Raw genomic sequence first — 23,546 nt, forward strand, 5'->3', positions numbered from 1 at the left:
ATTAGATTTGTATTTCTGGTGGTTCTCTCTGACCACATAGATGAAATTCCTATGCTTTGAAAAAGTGACATAAAATGTTTAGCTACTTAAGTTATAATTTGTGAAGAACTGCATTACATTTAAGTCTTTATTAATCTCCTGAGTAGCAAGTGTGACTGTTTAGATGGGAAAATTATAGCTTTCAATAAAGTACAAGTTATTTTAAGTCAGAATCCATCAGAAGCAGCTTAGCTTCAAGAGCATGCCATTAATTAATACATTTTTACAAATTAAGGGGAAAAAAGAGCCAAGTGTGCAGAATCAACTCTTCAAAACATACACCTGTATTGTGTGAGACCTATTTTTATTTTTTACAACTTATCTTTTGACAATTTCCTGGACTATTCAACCTCTGCAACCAGTGCTAAGATTTATTTTTAAGTTATGTGTGTATATATATATATATATATATATATATATATACACACACATATATATACATTTATATATATATATGTGTGTATGTGTATATATATGTGTATATATATATATATATATATATATATATATATATATATGGAAAAATACCTATTTGTATGTGATTAAAGTATTGGGGCTTCTGTCAAGAGGGCCCAATGACTTAAAGGATAGTATAAATGTTGATATATGTGACTTAACTTGGCTGATGATTTCATCTCTTACAAAGAGTTTATAAAGATACTTGTTGGCAAATTTTACCACTGCAATGATTAAAGGTCTATCATTCTTGATAAAAGATACTGACACCAATTATAAAGATTATATAAATATGTAGCTTTTATTGTGTGTACAAACTAACAGCACAAGAGACAAATACATAGTTTGAAATGTGTGGATAAATATTTTAATTATATTTTTAGTATAAAATTATTAGATGTTTAGCTTTGCTTAAATTCAGTAAATGAGATAGACAGTATCAATACCTAACATCACAGTTTTGTGAATTAAGCAATGATGCACAATTGCTTTGGAAATGTTGACAGGAAATGATAACTGTATGATTAAAAGATGGCTCTATGGAGATCTTGAGGGAAGTAGTTCAGAAATGTATACTTGACAGTATTAAAGGAGTCGTAACAAGTACTAGAAAGTAAAAGGCTACTTGAGATTAATTAGAAAATGAGAAAAATCTATTGAGAAATATGAGTTATATTTGCAGAAAGCCATAGGCAATACAAGAAAATGCACAATTATCTGTTCTCTGCCTTCTGCCTATTTTGTGGGTGCCTCTGGACCCTTGCTCAGTCATTTGCTTTGAATTTCAAGGAAGTTAAATGAACTGTATGTAATCAGTTATACTCTACACTTAAAACCGGAAGTAACTCAAAACCATCTTTGTGATAAAAGCAAATTTAAATGGTATTAGCTTCATATTCTCAATAAATTATACTAATTTTAAGAAATTTTCACATTGATTAGCCCATAGCTTTGTGACCTTCACTTTTAGTATCATGAAATTCCTAGGGAAGACAGTAACTTGACACTGAAAAGATTTCTCAAGAACTACTGGCCTGAAGCAATCTGAAACAGTTCTGATGATTTTAGTCTGCCAGGACAACACCTCATGTCTCTAAATATGACATGGCTGCATTTAAATCTTTATTTTGAAAAACTGAAAATGAAATCATAAGGAGACAGGGGTAGCCTAAATAAAATAAATCCTAAAATGGTTTTAAATGACTTCACTTTGACCTTCTAAAAATGATTAATAAACTATTTTTATTCTTAAAGGAGTGAAAGTTGACATCTTTTAATCTGTTGAAGAAAGAAAATGCCCAAAATCTGACTCAAAACCACAAGTAGACTCCCTTGACTAGCCAGCAAAAATATAGTTGCCATGCTGTCCTCACTGCTTGCTCTCAGATTTCAAGAACAGAAGCAAAACGCAAATAGCTTATCATTTACTTACTCATAATCAAAAGATCAGATAATTCCATAAAATTTACATTTTTAAGTAGTTCTCATCATTTCCTTATGGCTTGTACATTAGTGTGTATTCTGAAATAACTTTATACAAGTTCTTTACACTTTTTACAGAGTTTGCTTACTTGCATTTTATTTTTAAACAATCTATTTTGAAATGAAATGACATTATTTCTGAATTATTGGTGTGTCTATCTAAATAGTAAAAACAAATATATGAATTAAAATATTTATCATAAATTTGAACCAGATGACATGATTATCAACGTACATGATTTATACAAAATAACAGATACTTAGCAATGATAAAACTAAATTGCATCCTTGGAATATGATTACCTGTTGAGTATCCCAATATAAGGAAAATGAGCCACAGCCCATAGAGCTCAAATATCTTACTTTGAAAAGAATGATTACTAGTCACCATTTAAAATTTTTGTATTGACTTTTAATGCCAATAGCAAAATTAAAATATGAAATATCTTCCAATTCTCCCCAAAATCCTAGCATCAAATTCACATTTAGGAGTATCCTGAATATTGGTAGCATTGTAAACTAACAAAATCATTAAAATGCCAGTTGCTCGTTCTTTATAAAAAGAATTTAAAAATTGGAGGACTTCTGGGTTTTAATTTGTTTTTTAATTTCAAAACTGTCACATACTAGAGTTAAAAAAATACCCTCTCATTTTATACAACAAATGTAATTATCATGCAATTGCATTTAATCTTTTAATGAACATATAGTCATTAGATACAATATAGTCAAAAAAGGATGTTTGTTAGAGACTGTTTCAGCTAGAATTGCAGATAGAGTGACAGTAATAAACAATTCTTCTCTACCTCTAAGGTGCAATTAACACTATAATTTTATACAAAAGTTCTTTAAGTTGGAATTATTCACTATGCTTTCTAAAAGCTGAATGCTGTGTTTGATGTTGAATTGTGTTTTTTAAAAAAGCAGATACTAACTTACTTAAAAAATATTTATTGAACTTAAATCTGTTTTCTTAGGTCCACTTTACTTTCAGTTATTTTTAAACTCTGGAATTTTTATCAAGTGAATGTCTATATATCAAATATGGACTCAACATTACAATTAAGAAAGTATAAAACTAGAACTTTTTTACAGGTTAATTTAAAGTCATACTTGTGAAATGATTTCTTCTAAGCTCAACAGGGACTCTTATTAGAGTATGAAAGATGAGAACAGTAAATATGATTTTAAAGTCTATAATTTATTAAAATTTTCTAGTGGAAAAATTTAGATACTATTAAGAAGTCAGAGTAAAATAATTGCTCCCTTTTCATTTTCCAAATTTTGTGATGTATTCTTAGTTTAATGGTATGGATGATCTTTGATGAAAGTACAAATAAGCTGAAATCATTTGCAAATACTGTGTTTGTGCCTACATGAATTTCTTCCAATTTTATCTCTTTGTAAGACTATTTAAGATAAGGCCTGTGACTTAAAAAATAAAAAGCTTAAGAATCTTTAATAAATCTTCCTTAACCCATCACTGAAAGCTATATATATATAGTGCACACATATGTATATAGTATCACCTCCACTAAAAAGAATGTGATTTTTCTGGGAAACTCCTTTGACTTACCGGACATTTGTGATTTGCTTAAAAATATTTTAAATATTAGAGTTAAGTGTAATTTAAGATAATTATAATGTAATCATTATACTTTCTTAGATATATTAAAAATATTCATAAATTTACAATTATACAAAGATAAATTTGCTCTGAATCTTCATTTCTTCCTATGCATCTACAAATTAACATGAATTCGGAATTTCAAATATTTGTGTTTACAGGCAAAAAAGAAAATCCATACAATATGTTGTTAAGCCTTCAAATACTTTTGGGTATTCCAAGTGAAACAAAAGTGTAAAAGAGAACAGGAATAATAAAAATTTCTATATTAGTAAATATATTAAAGTAAAAATATTATTATTTTACTTTGTAACAAGGTGAGCTAGTACATCTGTCAGTGGTGACACAGGATCATATTTGGATAGGATAACTAAGCTTGTCAAGTCAACTACAATGTGTTATCACACTTTGTGAACAGAAAAATTAATGCCTCTGCTTCACTGCTATTTAGTAGTACAATGAGTCTTCAGTGATAATGGAGTCCCATCTTTGCTCTGATGTCTCAGAGAAAGCAATGATAAATGACCGCATATCTGGAATTTGTCAGGCAGAATGAAATAAATAAATGAAACACCTACAATGTCTCAGTTATTGACAATATTGAAAAAAATTTCTTCTCTGAAGCATTTAAAAAATCACTGATAGTAGGAACTCAAACATAAGAAACAATATAATATGAAACATGGAGACTATAAAGTAATAAAAGATGACAAATATTTAGCTAATTGATTCTGTAACATTATAAACTATCCACAGCCTGAACAGAAAGATGGGTTGATATCTGAAAATTTTAAAAATGTAATACTAATCTCTACTAACAGTTTTTTAAGCTTTAGTAGAGCACACATTGTTAATATGTATAAACATTCTCCATACATTTGGAAGCAATGTGGCAAAACGGTAAGTCCCAAGGATGGGGAATGACTAGGCATAGATTATAATCTTAGACCCATTACCATTCATTGGTTCGTCAGTGTTGCCCTGATCAATTCCTGAGACATTTCTTCACTATGCAGTTGTTATTTATAAAATGATTAAGACTACTCAGTGTAACCTCCAGCTATTGTGGTTTATGATTTTGTATTACTTCAATAGGGTATTAGCAAGGTAATTTTTCCATTTTCAAAAAATGGAAAACTACAATAATGACTTTCTCACTTGCTCTAGCACCTAATTTCCAGCATTTTAAAATCTGTCACCTTGCTACAAATATAGATGTTAAGGGGAAAAAATCACCAGTGCATTTTACATTATTATTTATTATTATGGTTTCTTCTCAATTAAAAAGTATTCCTTGCATGTTCATCTTATTTGTGGAGTCATACAAATGTAGTAAGCAACTCTGATGTAATACTAATATGTCCTCTACCTTCCACACACATATACAGTAGATGTACATCAAGATTTAATGTCTAGACTATTTTGACTACACAGAAAGGCCCAAATTCTGGGTCACTTTCTCAGAATAAAGTGCATTTCAATTTGCAAGGGTAGAAATGTGTCAAATGGTCCTCCTTGTGCTATTGTATGCTTCTCTTAAATATGAAGGATTGTGCTATGCTAGTAGGAACAATAAAAATACAAGATAACATCTGTCCAGCATGGGAAACATTAAACACAACAAGTAAATAACATGTTAAATGAAAACACATTGCCTTTAAAGGCTTTTAAAGAAAATAACCTGTGTTTTGGTATATCACTGAAAGGCAGTATCGGCATAGGCAAAATAGGTAATTTGTATATATAATCACTCAAATCTCACTGCAGCCAAAGCCACATACCATCACTTATAGCATGCTGATTTTCACCAAACTGTCGAAAACAAAGCTCAGGATTTCCAATCCCAGACATCACTTTCAGTGTCAAAATTGTCAAGCACCAGAGCAACACTGAAAATACTAGTCCAACACCTGACAGGTAAGGAAGTCAGACTCCTGATGAAAGAATCTGCCATTTTACCTTGTTCTTTTATGTTTCACAGGAATAAAAGGCTTTTTAAATGTTTTTCTCTTCTGAGAGGGAACACTATTTTCCTCATGAGACACTTCTTAGAATACAGTCTTCATGAAAAGCAGCCCAGGTAGGTAAGGCTTCTCTGGGGAAATAACAAAATCATTCCTCGAGGGGCCATGCTGCTTATTCCAAATGATCTTCAATATATTTATCCATAGTTTTCATTACACTGACGGCAATTACACTTCAATTACACTGACGGCAGCAGTATCTATCTTGAAAGGTTTGATGTGGCATAACTACTAAATTCAGTATCAATTTTTTGACAATCTCTTCCCTTTCTTTTGTACAAAATATTTACCAATTTTAAAACTTGTTAAAAATACACTAAGGGAAATATATGTTGTTAAAAAAATCAAAGAGCTTATGCATGGCTAGACCTCTGTCTGCCTTTTAGTCTTCCTCTGCACTTTCCCCACAAATTCCAGGAAGAAAGGGGTAATAATGATGTTCTCCCACAATGAGGCCTATATTGCAAGCTGAGCCTTAGTTGATGTGTTAAATACTCTGAAGTTTTAAAAGTACATATACTATTATAAATAACCACATATGAATCAGCAGAATGGGAAAATAAGGTTAAAACCAAGAGTTCTGGGACGCTTGGGTGGCTCAGTCAGTTAAGCCTCTGATTTCGGCTCAGGTCCCGATCTCGCAGTTTGTGAGTTTGAGCCCCACATTGGGCTATACGCTGACAGCTCAGAGCCTGGAGCTTGCTTCAGATTCTGTGCCTCTCTCTCTCTCTCTTTCTCTCTCATAAATAAATAAATAAACTTAGGGAAAAACCCCCAAGAGTTCTAAACTGTTTCACATGAGCTGCTTCACTCTCTAAAGTTTAAAGAGAAGGCTAGAATGACAACTACATTTATGGATTTGTGGCAAAAAAAGAAATGGATAAACACTTTTACTAATATGAACAGTCATTCATCAATATTCATTAAGTGTTCAAGAAAAGCAAAGCCCTGGAAGATAAAGAAACTTAAATCTTCGAAATCACAACATGATACAATAAGAGGAAATGAAATCACCTGGCCAAATATGCATCTAATAAAATGTAAATAAAACTGAAATCCTTTTTTACTTAGTGACAGTTAAAATAATGCTGCTTCTGAAGAATACACAAATTAATTTACTTGTTTTAGCAAAAATGAAGTTACATGATTTTTTCCTACCGTTTTACAACCATAGTATACTCTTAATGTGCAAGTATCACAGAAAATTATTAAAATAATGTTTTCCACTTCTTTATATGAATTACATCTAATTAAGGTTAATGCTTAAGAGTTCCAGAAAAATTACAAGTTTTTTTTTTTTTTTTTTTTTTTGCATAAGTTAGCATTCCAACTGTTCTTTTCAACATTTAAGGAAGGAAATTATAGGTAACTGATTGGAGCATTTTTTTATAGAAAACTTGTACTTTAAAATACAGTTGACTAGAGATAATCCTTTAATAGCCTCTATGACCTGATTGCAATAATTATTATATATCTTATTAGTGAAACTGGAAAACAAAAAGCAACAAATGCCATTTACTCTCTGCCCCTATTCAAATCATTTAATAGCTTGAACTCTAATTGCTGCTCATTCTCCATGTGTGTAAATTACATTTTTTATAATAAAGAAAATTCATATTTGTATAAAAGAGAATATGATGTGTTTTGTTATGATTCAAAATTGCTTACAAAACCCAAAAAGTTAATGCGCTTAAGAAATACTATCCAAAGTCATATAAGTTAGAAATTTATTATGATAGTAACATTTTTTCTCACCTTGATGTCATTTAATTTCTGGTTCTGTTTTGATCTTCTTATATCATTATTGCGATGCCCCCAAACTACATTCATGGGCTCTTTAAAACTGTCCAAGAAATGTAGCAGAGAGGGAAAAATTGGCTTACTTTTAGAATGAATAATTTAAAATATGCCTATAAAGCAGTTTGTGAAGTCTAAAATGATATGGTTTCTCAGCTTTCAACATAAAAGAGGGAAGTAAAAGATAAATAATGTAGTATGAATATTTATATTTTCTCAAGTTAACTTTTCAACCCCGAGAATGTGTTATCTTTACTCAAATGCACTGGTTTTATTTTCTCAAATTAGTAACTTGAGGGCAAGCCAGGTATTAGGAGATTTAGTTCAGTGGTAAAAAAAAAATGGCTCTTTAGGGGGTGCTGGAACCCCTAACTGGGCCTCTCTAAGATCCTGGTGTTGTAAGTGGTAGATGTCACAGCAACATGGAACCCTGGACAGAACATAGGCTGTGGACTGAAAATCTGGTTCTGCTGTCCAGAAGCTTTGTCACCTTAGGCATTTCACTTAACCCCTTGACTCTACATGAAATAAATGGGTAATAATACCTCCCTTATGGCTGTACATGTGTTGTTACCATAATCATGTGGTACTGCGTGCAAGGTAGGTACTCAGTAAATGCTGTCTGAACGCTGAAGAGCCGGTAGAACAGAGCAGTTAAGAACAAGGTCTTTGGAGTGAGTCTCAGGCCCACCTCCTGTTCTACCACTTACCAAATAAATGACTGATAAAGGGCCAGATTTTTAACCTTCCTAAGCATGAGTTTTCTCAGTTAGAAAATGAAGATATGGATAGTTATCCTTCAGGTAGCGCTCTTGGCCAAGTCATTCACATAGAGTAAGTGCTCAATAAATTTTATCTAACATTAAAAATGCTAATAGTATTTAACGCCTCTTTTTATGTGCTTTACGAATATATGCTGAAAAGTTATATACCTGCAGTATATATAACTCCCCTGCAGTTAGAGTGACCAGCCATCCCCCTATGCCTGCAACTGTCCCAGTTTAAGCACTGGAAATTTTGCATCTCAGTCCTCCACAAACTGGGACCATTAGCTGTCCCTACAAGTTCATCTACAACTCATTAAAAGCAACCTCTCATGAGGAGCCCCTTCACCTATATGGTCACCTAGGCATGGCTTGTCCCATGTGAGGACTCAAAACATCTTAATTCTCCAATACGATCCATCCCAGAAAAGATCAGCTCATAGCAACAGAGTTTCTATGCAAAACAAAACTGTTTCTTTTTTATGGGGTATGTGAGCCTAAAGTCTGACTTTATTTAAAGAGATTTCCTGAATATGCTTCTATTTGTTCTGGGCTTTGAACACTGTCTGTGACTAAGCAATACTCCCTTCGATACCAGGAGAGAGATGCAGCATCCCCTGAGCTCTCTGCCCTGCCTGCATGCATTTTGGGAGGTACCTCGTTGGCTATTTTCAGTCATGTGTGGTTCCATTCTGTGGAGCATATCCATGTCCTGTGTGCAAAGAAAACTGGGCAGAGTGATGACACATCTCAGCCAGAACACAATGACCTTGTAAAAATGTCACAATCTGTCACACTCTGCAGGGAGCCTGTAAATGTGCATACTTCACAGAGACTTTAGGTTGCACATCTTAGGAATTTTGTTTTGATTAATTATAGATTTTGGGTAGTAATAATACATATGGAAGATCTCTCTAAACAATTATTACCTTTTTCCTTCTTTTGGCTGAATTAATTAGGTCATGGCCCATTTCTAATATAGAATTTTAATATCTTTATCAACTAAAATTTACCATGCAAATCCAAGTAAATTCTTCTGAACTAAAGTACAAATGTATTGGCCATTTTTATACCACTGAATTTAAAGTTATATTTCTGATACCTGAATTAAAAATTCAGGAAGGCTAGCAATCTATGCAAAATCTAGGGATGTAGACATCTTGGATCTTACTGAATAATATTTTATTTTTTCTTAATATGTACTTATTGCCTAGTATAGTGTCTGCCAGAATATGCATTTACCAGAATATAGACATATTTTTAAAAATTCAAATTAAATAAGTAATTGAATATTATCTCCCATTTTCACTCTGTAATACTGAGATATATAACAATACCTGAATATACTAGGATTTAGGGATAATGTAGTTGGGATTTGTGCTTATTAAAACAGGATATACTAAAGTATAGTGGAAGGAGGTCAAAAGGAAGAGACCTGGGCTTATAGTCTACTATTCATCAGCAGTGTAAGTCTCTTAATCTCTCATAATCTGAGTTTTATCATTCATAAAGTAGGGATGATGCTACTCTCAGGACTAATTTTTAGGCTTACTATGTCCACCAAATTAATTCAATCATTAATCCACAATACTGAGTAAATGTACTTTTATTACACTATACAGTATTATTTAATTTTTAACTATTGTTAATAATATTATTTCATTAAGCTAAAAACTCATATTCAAATACTTAATTATCAGGTCAACAGTAATACTGAATAGGAAATAGTATTAGCAGCACATGAGAGCAGGTCAAGGTATATGTCTGCTTGAAACTCAAGTCTGAAGACCAAAACTCAACTGTGATCCAAAAGATAAGGTTGGAGGTTACCAATGTGCCAACAAAGCAGTCTAAGTGGGCCAAGAGAAGTAACATTTAAGCATCCATTTCCTAGATGCATGATTGCAGTGGGGACCAAACATTCTACAATATTAGTGCTTATATTAAAAGGGAAAATCCAGGGATTTTCTATTCCTTTACTGGAGACATTACCCTGAACAGAAAGTAAGAATTAAACCCTTTACATGAGAGCAGGGGAATGGAAACAAACAAAACAAAAATATTTTAAAAATGTGTTATTTTTCCAAAGGAATGGTCAGAGTAGGTAAATTTTAAGACAAAGCACTCTTCATTTTAATATTTTCCTCTGTAGTGTGAACTGTGCACAATATAAAATACTTAACATAAAATGCCTTACAAAACACTGTAGGGAAAAAACTACTTTTTGCTAAATAATTTTGCTCATTATTTTAATAAATACAGTTATATAAGTCACATATTATGAAAGAAAAGGAATAATATTAAATGGTTAAAAAGTTACATTAATATTTACCTTTTGTGGAAGAGTTATATTTTTCTTGTTCTTCAATGAATTAAATGCACATAATGATGGAAACAAAAGAAAGAAATCAGCAAATTTATAGTTAGACACGGAAATGTGAATCAACACAATGGCATGAATAATAAAAATGCACAACATATAATGTAATATGATAAATCACAATGATAAACCATGAGGAACTCTCAAATATGGTACTAAAATTAATCAAAGAAAGAATGAATACAATTTAAAGATTTAAAATAAAAACAGAAACATTGGGAAATTAATGTTTGGCGTTGAAAAATATATTGTACGGCATTTTTCTTGCCTTTTAAGAACAGCAAAATATTTCAGCACCAATTTTTCCTAAAGCATTCTAATTTTAATCCATTAAGACTTTTTACTGCAAGTGTATTAAAAAGCATACTTAATATTCATACAAACATTTTTATCATTTCAAAAATGATAGCAGTACAGGTAATTTGAAATTTTATATAAATAATGAAAACCTGATTTCTGATTTTTACTAGATAGTAGGCATTTTCTCTTCACTGTGAAAATAGTAACATTTTCCACATGGAAAAAAATTATCCTAATTAAGTGATCCCTTCTTCCTTCTCAAATTAATTATATTAAAATATCTCAAACAGAAATTGTTCTTTGGAGATTATATTTCTTAAGACATTTTACAAAACTTTGTATCTGCTTCTTTGTTGGTACACTATTTATTGAAACATAATGGCTTTTCTAGATATTTCCGAAGGGGACTACCATTAGACTGTTAAGTGGCAGATGTAATAATAGAACACATAAAATATAACTAGCACACCAAGTGTTAGTTTACAAATAATTTTTAAATACTTCTTTAGAAGACATCTAGTTGAGCACGAAAAAATCACTTCATTGGTTTCAGAAAACCATATAACATTTGTATGCAAACAATTATGTTGCTTTCAGATTCACTCTCCATAGGGCTACACTGGAACACAACTTTGTAATATAACCAGAGAAATTTCTTGGAAGTCTTTGCTCTCAATTATCACAAACCATTAGTTACCTAATTGTAAGGCTACTTTTTTGACTAATTTATCTCAAAATCTGTGTTGTGATCATTCCTCTTCTTTTCTTCCAAGCATACTTTAATATAATCAGAATCCCTGTAGCAAGTATGCTAACATTCTTAATCTTTAAAAGAAACTTCAAAAAACTTTTTCAAAAATTAAGTAAAAATGTCTTTTCAAAGGATGTGTTTGCCTTTAAATAGCACATATTGCTTCTATGTTACAAAGACAGAGTAGTAAAACTGAGTTACAGAAAATAAAACAAAACATGCATCCAATCTAAGCATCCTGGCATGAATCCAAAAAACAATCATGTAGGTAACTGTACCCAGAAACCATATGAATAACATTACTTTATAAGTTCATCAAGAAGTTGCATCACTATCCAGGAAACTAAACCATTTGAAATATTTGCTCTTACCAATCAACTGCTTATCATCACCTCAGTTCTTTTTTCAAAAACAAAAATAAAAACAAAACAAAAAAAAATACTCTTTGTTAAAAATAAAAAACAACAAAAAACAACGAAAAAGAAACTTGGAGAGAAGGAAATCAAGTAGAGGCTTAATTGCAAATAAACTGCACTCAGCATTAACTTCATAGAAGATATAACTAACTTTCAAAAAATAATATCAAAAGAAAAAACCATAATTCTATGAAAGCCCTATGAACAACAATGAAATGAATCATAAATAGAACACGCTACATTCTTTCTAGTCCATGAATCAAATGAATATTTTACTTTAAAAAATGTATTTTGGGACACACAAAGATGTCATGTCTGTTCAGTGTGAAATAGATCCATAAGATGATGGTGGACACTATCATCATTTACCAAAGGTCCCAGAGCACATGATAAAATCATAAAGTAAAACTGACCTATTTTAATTATAGAAAAACACTTAGAGAAAATAACACGTTTGTTCTCATATTTTTAAAAGGTTTTATGTATATGACTGTTGAGATCACAAATTTCAGGAACCTCAAATAACAAAAAGAGTTTACTAGTATATTTATGATATTAAATATCAAAATAAGTCCATCAATTTCATCCTCAGTCATTCCTTTCTTCCCACCTCAATTCAATCCTTACAAATTGATGATTTCTCTGAAAGACAACTGTGAATATGAATATCATAAACAATAATGTTGATATTAACAATAGAACATAAGCTTTAAAAAAAAAAACAAATCCAGCATACATTCCAAATTATTTCATAGAAGCAATTCTTATTTCTATAGAAATAATATAGCTACAACCTCACTGTATGCGTTATATGCAGTACCCTTACATGCTTTTGAACTTATAGAGTGTTTTAGCAACTGGAGGAAATGCAAAGAATTTTAGGAACACATGACTTTTTGGATATCGATCTTTGGCAAATTATGGCTAATAACACTGAGTTTGTAGAAAAATTCTAGAATTTGTAGTTCTTTTAGTTGTGCAACAGGAGTTCATGAATGGATAATTTATATAAACACCAAATTTTATTTAAAGCAGTTTCTTTCATCTGGGCTGTTGTTAATTTGAGTCATAAAAACATTATGAATTATCTTCTCAAAATGTTCCCAAAAGAGAAAAGAAAGTTTGTTAAACACGTGAATTGAGAATTCCAATGAATTAATTGCTATTTTAGAAAAGAAAGTCAGATTTTCACATAGCAGCATATATATCTTAGTAACTAAATGAATACTCTTATAATAATCCTGAATATTGAAGCATGATATATCAGTGAGATGTATAATCTTTAAAAATAATACACATCCTGAGTTTACCATAGTAGCATTCCTCTATCAGTAAGTTAATACTTCTTAAAATCTACACTAATCTTTCTATAACCAAGTAGTCTATTTATAAATTCTGCCATAACAGTCATTGAAACAACGTACTTATCTTCTTAGATCATTTCTGTGATAGTTGTGTGATACATTTCTGTGATACATTCAGTAAAGTACTTCAATTAAGTAAAACACATACACAGCTCCCTTAATACAGAATGAAATACAAGTTTTATATCAGCAACAACCAACACTGTTGAAAAAATATTCAAAATGTTACCCTTTTAGTCATTTTATGGGGATGAAGATTTTGAATACATGTTTTAAATGTGAGTCCATTGTATTTATATTACAACCCCAAAATAAAAATTATTTCACTAAATTACTTAACAGATCCCACACTGGTTATGTGATAACATATACTGATAAATCATTTCACCTATGGAGGAATTAGGATAGATCTTGGGTCACATGAAAAAACACAGTGACTATTTTAACCTAGAATTTATATAATCTAGCCCAAATACTTTAGGGAATTTATTTCCACTGTCAAAACTTTTTCCTTCTCTCTTTTTCTATTTCTCTTTCCCATTCTCTCTCTTTCTAGGAAAATAAACACAATATGTATATGCTTAAAATAAGAGAATCTGTAAGTAACGTGAACTGTTTAAAAAAAACACAAAACACTAAAATGTGTTCTCTAAGTCATTCTTCATAAAAGTTGTATAAAAAACACAGAATATTGCAAATGAGTTAAAATTAAAAAATACTAGTAAAGACTTCAATATGATCAAGTGTTTGTTTAAAAAATATTTTTTAAAAAGCTTAAATAAGCCCTCTCACACACATAAAATACCATATTTTACTAAGATTTTAAAAATTGTGTTTTGTTTCTTTATTTCTTTGAAAAAAGGTGTTTCTAGGGCTGATTTAACTCTCTTAATTGGCAATCTAAAATTCATTCATTCACTCACTCACTCAGCAATGTCAGAGTATATTCCATGAACCACTACCGTTAGGTTCTGGGAATAAAATTTCAAGAAACAAAATCTTAGGATTCTGCAAACTACATAAATCAAAGTACTATTCATTTAATAAAAGGAGTATAAAAAGAGGTGGTTCTCAAATCCAAGGTTTTTGGACAATGATCTCTCTTTATTGGATACCTTGTTCTATACTGCCGCTTCTCACTGGCACCTGTGGTAGCTGCCGGCCCCTCCGATTGCTGAAGGATGTGTCTGCAGGAGGAGGATGGGTCGGACTTGCTTGTCTGTGCATTCTGTGGGTAAAGAACAAAGGGGGGAATGAAAAGGTGAAATTCCAAGAGGGCCTGACAAATACCTTCCCTTCATCCTATTACTATTAAAATAGACATAAACCTCCTAACTCAGCTTTTGGAAACAAAATCAAATGTTTTTGATGGTATGTGTAAAAGAAATATTATAAAAAGTGACTAAAAGAGACAGGGATAATGTCTGTCACACACAGTTCTGCATAATGAATTTCTGAATTGAGTACAATTAGACTCCCTTCTATGAATTAACTTTCTATGAAATTGTGGCTTTCCATTAAATTATCCATTTTTGGTGGTGCTGAACCAAATATATTGACTTACAGCCTCTGAACTCTATCATTGTGGATAAATTAGTTACGAAAGGCTGTTGCCTAAATTGCTACAATTAAGTTAATGAATGTTTATATCTAGAATTATTTGTAAGTGATAAGAATAGTTCTAGCTGTAGACTTTTATAAATTACCATTCACTTGTTATTTATTTTTAAATAGGAAAAATCTTGACAGATATTAAAAAAAAATAACCTTAAGTACATGTTATAAAATATACTGGTGGAATGGTCAAAATTACAAATATAAATTTGAGAAGTGTGCAGATACATTACTACTGCACATGAGTAAGCTGACCTCCATCTGCTGGCATTCAAAAATTTTTTTAAACTAAAGAACTTTAAAATACTCTTAAGATTTTATTGAACACATACAAAATTTTTTTTTTAATTTCTCTTATACTTTTTAAAGAAAATACACATTTAATTCTCCAGGTAATTTCTCATAAAGAATTTCACATAATTAAAATATATCTCTATATATATATGAATATGCCACAAACAGATGGAAGGACATAACACAGTCAAATTTAATTTTCAATGATAGCTAATTGGCAGGAGCTATAGACTACTACCAGCACAGTGAAGATAGATGCAAGTAATAGAGGATGTGGGAGAGGTTTAAGTGCCACAAAGAAAGGATTAAAAAATTATGGTGTCATAATGAGTGAAAGCATCAAGTGCTCAGGAAGGTACAACACCACACCAACACCCGGAGGCAGAACATGAATGCTGGGCTGGACACTGAATAGCGACCTTGTCAGAAGCGGAGAAGGTGGCGCCGACCCTCCAGGGGCAAGGTGGTGGGTAGAACACAGTGTTCTGACACTAGAGTGCTCACTCGACCTTGAGCGAGCGGGATGTTTTCCCCTAAGGACTGGCTGATCAGTCGCTCTTAGGGCTGCGTATCCCCTTCTAGAAAGGCATGGTGGGAGAACCCTAAAACATTAGGGCCAAAAAAGATCTTCAGTCAGCAGGTTCACATTAAGTTTGATACCAACACATTCGTCCAAGGAAAACCTGGTTACTCTTACAAGGCAGCGACTTTAAAAACCAGAAGAAACCCATCATCATGCAATCACTGAAACGGAATTAAAACGAAACTGACAAGTTACTGCAACTGTGCATGCCATGTGGTTTTTAGAGGGCTAATCCAGAATCCTCCAATGTAACAAACCTCTTGTTAAATTGTACAAGGGCAGAGACTTCTGTCTCTTGTTTTTTATTGAGCTCTATCTCTAGTACCTAGAATACAGCTGTACAGCAAGCAAGAGCTCAATAAAGATAACTTGACTGAATAAATACAATTAGAGTCATGAATATAGGAATACTTTAAGCATATGCTTTCAAGAAGAAATAGCACACTGTAAGACTCTGTATTTACAATGTTCGTAAGTTTACTCTGCAATAGGAAGTCTATTCCAAGTAGGCTGCAAAAGGAAGATGTCTTCTGAGGTTAACTTAAGCAGACCAACAAATTAAAATGATACAGTAAGGAGAAAGTTTCATTATTGAACTGACTAAATACAAATGGCTGATGTATGGATAATAGCATGTCTTCTAAGATTAAAAATAAGTCTGAAAAGATATTTGTCCATATATTGACAGTTATCTTAATACAGGGTTCAAAATTATTATGAAATCAATTTATGAATTAAGGAGTAAGAATTAAAAACTGATGTATGTGTATCTTGTTTAAAATATATACATGCTTTTGCCTTTTTAAATCATTTGCAGTTTGTATTTTAAATAAATTCATGTTTATATACCCAATCTGTATTATTTTTTACAGTGACAGAAGCAAAGAAATAATACCTCATCATTTCTAGAACAATGCTGTAAAATTCACTTATCAAGTGATTTGAAGTATGAGAGTAAAAAATACATACTGATCACTGGAAATATATTACTGTTTTATTCAAGTTGTATTCAGATTGACAATTTTTCTTTTAGATAAAATGATTTTCACAGCTGTAATTACTACAGGGTTATCTCCCCTATTTTAGAACAAAACAATGGGAAAATGTCAGATTCTAGGGGACAATAAGGTACAACTTAGATCTGTAATAATGTGCATTTTTATCTTCTTGACCTATAGATAGATGCTTCATCAGACCCTACTGCAAATCCTGAAACCTGGACTGTTGTCTCAATTTCCAAATTAAAAGAAAAAAGAACTAACTATACATACTAAGATTGTTCATTTATTCTAAATAGACTTTTCACATTAACTTAACTCTATAGAATTACTTTATATGGAAAGGATTACATGATCAAATCCTTTCTATTGGTAAAGAATGAGTTTTTATCTATTACTCTTTAAAAACCATGGTCATGAGAATAAACTTCAAGCAATCTTTGCTCAAAATACACTTTCTTAGTGTAGTCTGAAAATCGAGTAACACAGTTTTCACCCTAGTATTGAGAAATTTCATTTCAATTTCACTAAAATCTTGCTTCATTCCTTAATGCAATTCGTAAGCATTAAAAGAACTACTTAAATGTGACTTGAAATGTGAAAACTTTAGGTGGCTCTTATATGGCACCAAACTAAATGGCAAAGATATAAAAAGCAATTCTGGAGCAGATAAATGTCTTTCTAGGTCAAGTATTATACCGATCGAGACTACATGACTTAGTGTTCCCATCTCCAAAGTCATGAGCTTGCAGTGTCTGAGCACAGCTTGTAGTGTTTACGGTTCATCATTTCGCACAAGATCTGTTTTTTCTTTGACATGAACTAAAAGTCCCTCAGTGACAAAGCAGTCCCTGCTGCCAGCCAAACTGTAACAAGTATGAAAGCGTAGACCAAAGGGGCAGTGTCAAAAACCACTTTGCCTGAGGAAGAGAGAGGTTAAGTGCCAGAAAGTCTGAATTGTAGGAAAGGAAACTGAGGAGAGTAAATGAAAATGCAGAACTTGAGAGAAGAGCAAGGTTTGGAAATGAGAGATAATGGAACCAAGTATAATTCATTTTAGATGAAAGGAAAGGAGAATTAATCAAGAGATTCTGAGGTACAGGAGTGAAATGCTGACAAAACTCAGGCTACTGAGCCTTGATATTTCAATGAAATGGGATGTGCTAAGAACGTAGGGATGCATGAATGGAAGAAATTAGGAACAACCATACTAGAGAATGGAACAGGGAGTGCATGAGGGATAAGGAAAATGACAATAACAACTTTTCTTTACTGAGCATCAATATGGAGCCATCTATGCATGCCAGGCACTGCATGTATGTGTGTGTGTGCATGCATGCACACATACATACACATGTATGTTCTTCTTTTGATATTCTCATAACAGTTCTGAGAAGTGTCATTATTCCTATTTTATAGACAGAAAAACTGAGGATCATAGAGTGCCTCGTAAAAAGATAAAGAGCTAACATGTGGTAAAGACAGGATCCACACAGATCCACTGAGTGCCAATACTTGCTCCCTTTGCTGCTTATTGAGATAGGTTTGTTATATCACATTATGAGAAATGGCAAATCCTTGGATATATTGTTAATCTTATAAAACAAAACATAAATGTATATCCAAATATCAACTTGTTTGACAAGGTTTAACAGAATTGTCTCCTGAGAGTTTACAGGAACAAAATGTGAAATGGCATTTAATGAATACCTACTCTGCTATATAGAGCTATAAATAACTCATAATTTTTAAGCAAAAAATAAGTCTTCTAGAAAAAAACTCTAATTCAAACCTAAGTATGTCTCAAGCTAGTTCACCATCTCTAAATGTGTATCTAAATATTTACCACTTAGTACAATCTATGCCTACTCTCTTCACCTAAGACTAGGGTTTTGACTTGAACTTAAGTAAAACACATTTCTCACCAAAACGTGAGGTTGTCAGTCAGACATTTCTATTGTTGCAAATGGTCTTGCAGTAAATTTCTTCATTGCAGCTTAATAATATAATTCTGTTTTTTTTTTTTTTTAATGACTTGTTACGGGATGGACATGCACATGGTATTTAAGGTCAACAGTTCAAAATGGTTCCTCTTGTAATGGCCATTACAGGCCTATACAGTCCCTTTCCAATAGCCCCAGTACAACATTGTATATACAACCAATTCTAAATACTAGTCCTGACAAAATATCCCCCAGGTAGGTTGCAGAGTATAGGTTCTACAAGAAGAAAAGTCACTAGGGTAGAAATGAGAAATGGTGCTAGCAGGTCATATGGCTGAATTCATATGAGAGTTAAGAGTCAGACTTTTATCTTACTAAGGAACTTCCCAAGAGAATCTGAAGCACTGCTTTCAACGGCTAGGCACAAAAGTCAGACATCAGTTCTGTTTATATTCTGTCTATAACTGGTCACCATCTTTCAAAGTATTTTCTTATAAGACTATTACTCATAAGGCCAAATGTGTTAAGGCCAAAAAGGGCCTTCAAAACTGATGATCATTAAATAGCAAATTTTGCCAGGAGCCAAGGTGTGGCTGTGTGGTATGACTCCTTTGCGTATGCTGTTAGCTTCCCAAAGGCCAAGCATCAATGCCCAAGGCATTCATACTGTGACCTCAATTCACCTGAGGTTAGATGTCAACTCAAGGCATCTTCTAAAGAACTGAGAGCTGACACAAACCTAGAAAATCCAGGCAATTCTTCTTTTGTAACTAACTATTCTGCTCACTTGAGATATATGATATATACTCCAATAAAAGTCAATGGAGAGCTTTAATTATAATAAAACAAATATGCACACTTAAAAGGTTTGAGTTTTCTACATTAAAACCTACTAGCAAAGTAAATAAAGCAAGAGTAATATGAATATGGTCCTTAAGCAGCAAACATTTGAGACTGGGGAAATCAATCACATTCTTGCTATTCTTTTTGGAAGGAAGGAGGATTTGTATTTATTTACAGGTATTTTCAGTGTTGTAGAAGAAAATGCTCAAATATTACTCATTTGTAGTTAAATACCATCAGTTGATTCTAGAATCATCTAGCATTTTGTAAAACAGTATCCTATTGTCAAAGACTTGCTCATTGATATATCCTACTACAGAACTGCACACAGTAGTCACTCAACTAGTAACTGTTAAGTGAATTTAAAAAAGCCTGAACAGAATAAAAATAAGACTTTGAGGAAAAATTTCAATCATGTCAAAAATAATTGAAATTATGTCTGTCTGGGAGGCAGGGGTCAGTGAATGACAGTTAAAGATTAAAAATTTGCCTAAGGAATTTAAGTCACTTATAATGCTAGTTAAGAAACTGCAGTTAACTGAGATGACATTAAATAATATGTAAATAGAAACATAATCAGTACTGTTTCATTGCAGTCTGTCTACCTACCTATCTATCTGAAGTGCTAGAGCTTTGTACTTCTTTCCTTTCTCAAAGCCTAGCTCCTTTGTAAAATTGAATTTCTACTCAACACTTTTCTGAATTCTCTAAATCCTTGTTCCATTGTGAATTAGATTCCCTAGTCAGTATTTCCATAGATATTAACTAGGAAAAAATCCCATACTCCCTTTATTCACATTCTTTGATGTAACTAATAGCTATTCACACTTATAATCTCAACTCAGAGGTAATATCTCCTGGGAAGCTTTCCTCTTTTGCTGTTCACTATTTTATTCTTTGAACTTAGCACATAGTTGGGCACATATCCTTTCAATGAATAACTGAATTGTACAGAGTCTATCTCAATCAAGCCTATTGTGACAGCTTAGCTGGTGTCTCGCATTTGCCCTCGGATCTTTCAATCCACCTTACAAAATGTTGTTATAGTGTTCTATAATTCTGGAACTCAAAACCAATCATCTGTCTCTCAGCCTATCGATGGTTGATGGATGAATAAAACAGAAGTTGAGACTCTGTTAAATAGCACACAAGGGCATGTGCAACAAAACATCTAGGGAGTTCTCCAGTTTTATTTTCATCACTCTCTCCCAGTTCCTGAAAGAATTCTCCCTCTCAAAATGTATACGGATCCCCCAAAATCAAGAGGAAATTTTAAGCCTCAGTGTTTCTCCCATTTTTTTTCTTTCTCATGGACTATTCTCTTCACATCTACTTTTATGTATCTAGACTTCACTCAAGCAATACCTTTTATGAGATATTTCCTGTTCCCACTCCATTTTCCCCTGTGTTCCCACTGTATCTTATGCATACTTCTGTAGTAATAGCTACGACACTTTAATAAATTCTTTCATTTACATCTGTGTCCCCCTGTATGTTCTCGATAATTTTTAGATGAATGAATAATATGTTAATGGGACATTTGGTGTTTTTTAACAGCTATGTAAAATAATGTGTTAATATCTTACACCTAAAAATAGCAAAAAAATCTGTAAAATTGGATAAATTGCAAAGAAAGGTCAGTAATTCCTTTGACTTTTACATTAACTCAGCAAGTATCTTTTATATACAAGTATGACTTAGACCTATTCACAGAAAAAAGATTTTTTTAAACATCATTCAGATAAATAGCACTCAAAATATTCACGTATCCTAAGTATTACGTTCATTGCTAACATTTAAATAATCTCAGAAACAAAATATTGATGTCCTAATATGTAAGTAGGAATGAGTACAGATTTAGTCCTCCTTAGTAACCAACATGATCACTATGAGAAATATATGAGATTTTTCTTAAACCCTAAGATTTAAGGGCCACCTTCAAATTACCCTTCTCTTGTTTTTTGAGGCCATTCCAATAGGCGAAGTTTATTTAAATGAATGTCTTTAAACACCACAATCTGTGCTTAAGAACCGATCATGTAAAATGAGAGAGAAGGCACCCTTGAATATATCAGCTGAAACAGAAGATGGCCACACAGCACAACACCAAGCCTACCTTTCTGCATCAGAGGCAGTGCCTTTCCTAGTCTGTTTTTGGATGCTAGATCTTTCAGACTTTCTGGAGTGCCTGTGGAATGAAATGTTAAAGAAATACAAAATATATGATGAATAGAGCTACAATAATATCATACAATGATAAAAGCAACAGGCATGAAAATGACAATTATCTTCTTTAAATGGTTTTGTCAGTCAATGCTTTTTAAAATAAAAACAAATGATAACAAATAAAAATAAAAATAAAAATCAGAGTTGGTGCTGGGTGGAAGACACAAGTTGCCCAACAGGAGACACAAGAAGTTCCATTAGTCCAGACAGGGTTGTTTGCAGTAAGGACTTAGTATGGGCCCCTGCTGAGCAACTTTGCCTCTCCTGAGTAAATAAACCCAGTGGGGAAATGTAGTGATGACAGATGTGATGACAGCAATGGTTTAGGTGCTGAAAGACCACAAAGGGATGACGTGCCCTCTATTTTACAAGTTGAAACATGGTGCTACAAAGATTTTTTTGTTATTCTTCTCTTGCAAAATATGAACTGAAGAAAAATACTATAGTGAAATATGCTTCACATCACTTTAAATCAAATATTAAAATTATTTCCAAAGTGATCATAACTATGCTTTTGTGACCACGCAGCATCTTAAAAAGCTAATCACATATCACAAACCAAACTAATAAAGTTCCCAATTTACTTTATGTTCCAGAAGTAAATATATGTACACTGAACATTTACAACTTGAAATGCATTTTCCCAAAGAAATGTTTATGGAGAGCGTACCTCCCTAAGCAGCAGTTTACATATGCCTATTTGACCTAAAATGTGTCTAGCCTACTATATATTTGAAATAAATATAAAATATTGTGGTCAAGAAGCTTATTTAAAAAAATCCCAGAGAAACCATAAAAAGTAATTTGCACTTTAATCTTGATAATTATGTATTTTTATCACCATAGTTGAGTCTTTAAACTTATGCTTATTTTTCTTTCCTATTTCTTCCAACAACAAAGAGAAAACTGTCATTACTTATTAATGCCAGATAATCTGAGTGTATCCTACATGTCAAGCCCTGCTCTGAAGCCCACTAGAAACACACGTCAAAGTAAAAAGTCCATCTTCATGGTGTGTATAGACTTCTGGGGCTGTTCATCTCTCCCCATCTCTTTCTCTATTGCCAAAAACTGGGTTCATTGTGTTGTCCTTCCAATTCAGGGTTTCGGCTGTGTGTTCTTCAGCCTTCTGTTACTGTGACATCTCACTTCTGAGAGATGAAGAAAGGGTTTAAGCAGAGGGGAGGAACCATTTCTCACTTACCACTTTCCTTTACTATTTGGAAAAGAGGATATATTGAAGGACAGCTCTATGCCAGGCACTGAGGGAGGCACTGACTTATTTGACCCTCATGACATTCTTTTCAGAAAGTGTCATCTTCATTTCAAAGGTGAGGAAATAGACTCAGGACAAGGCTACTCAGCCAGTAAGTAGTAGAGCTAGGATCAGAATGTAAGTATGTCTGGCCCCTAACCTGTTCTGTCATATACTGTCCAGCAAAGAGAAGGGAGGAAGTAGATTCTGATTATGCCCTTGGGGTACACTCTTGCTCCAGAAGGGAAGAAAGCACAAAATAGGGTACAGGCCTAGGAAAGCACTAAGAGATGATCTCTGATGTGAAAGGCATATCTCCGATATTCTTATTTACTTTGTTGATCCTGTGATCAGGAGAGGTTGATAGCAGTGTGTAGAAGACTAGAGAAG

At 32.6% G+C, this 23,546-nt stretch overlaps 1 protein-coding gene across 49 annotated transcripts in view; it reads right to left on the reverse strand.

The window, feature by feature from the left end:
* RIMS1 (regulating synaptic membrane exocytosis 1) overlaps nucleotides 1-23,546 on the reverse strand; it is a 486,916-nt gene that overhangs the window by 108,872 nt on the left and 354,498 nt on the right. For 15 of the 49 annotated variants that reach the window (XM_053222599.1, XM_053222588.1, XM_053222596.1 and 12 more), the window contains 2 exons: nucleotides 21,792-21,863; nucleotides 14,516-14,628 (listed from right to left, as the gene is read on the reverse strand). In XM_053222599.1, the coding sequence (XP_053078574.1) occupies nucleotides 14,516-14,628; nucleotides 21,792-21,863 (185 nt within the window). Of the gene's footprint in view, nucleotides 1-7,383; nucleotides 7,472-10,521; nucleotides 10,552-14,515; nucleotides 14,629-15,727; nucleotides 15,911-21,791; nucleotides 21,864-23,546 lie in introns of those variants that run through there. The other 34 variants (XM_027057435.2, XM_027057431.2, XM_053222595.1 and 31 more) reach the window with 6 other exon arrangements.

This window comes from Acinonyx jubatus, chromosome B2 (genome assembly GCF_027475565.1).
Source record: "Acinonyx jubatus isolate Ajub_Pintada_27869175 chromosome B2, VMU_Ajub_asm_v1.0, whole genome shotgun sequence".
Classification (NCBI taxonomy): domain Eukaryota; kingdom Metazoa; phylum Chordata; class Mammalia; order Carnivora; family Felidae; genus Acinonyx; species Acinonyx jubatus.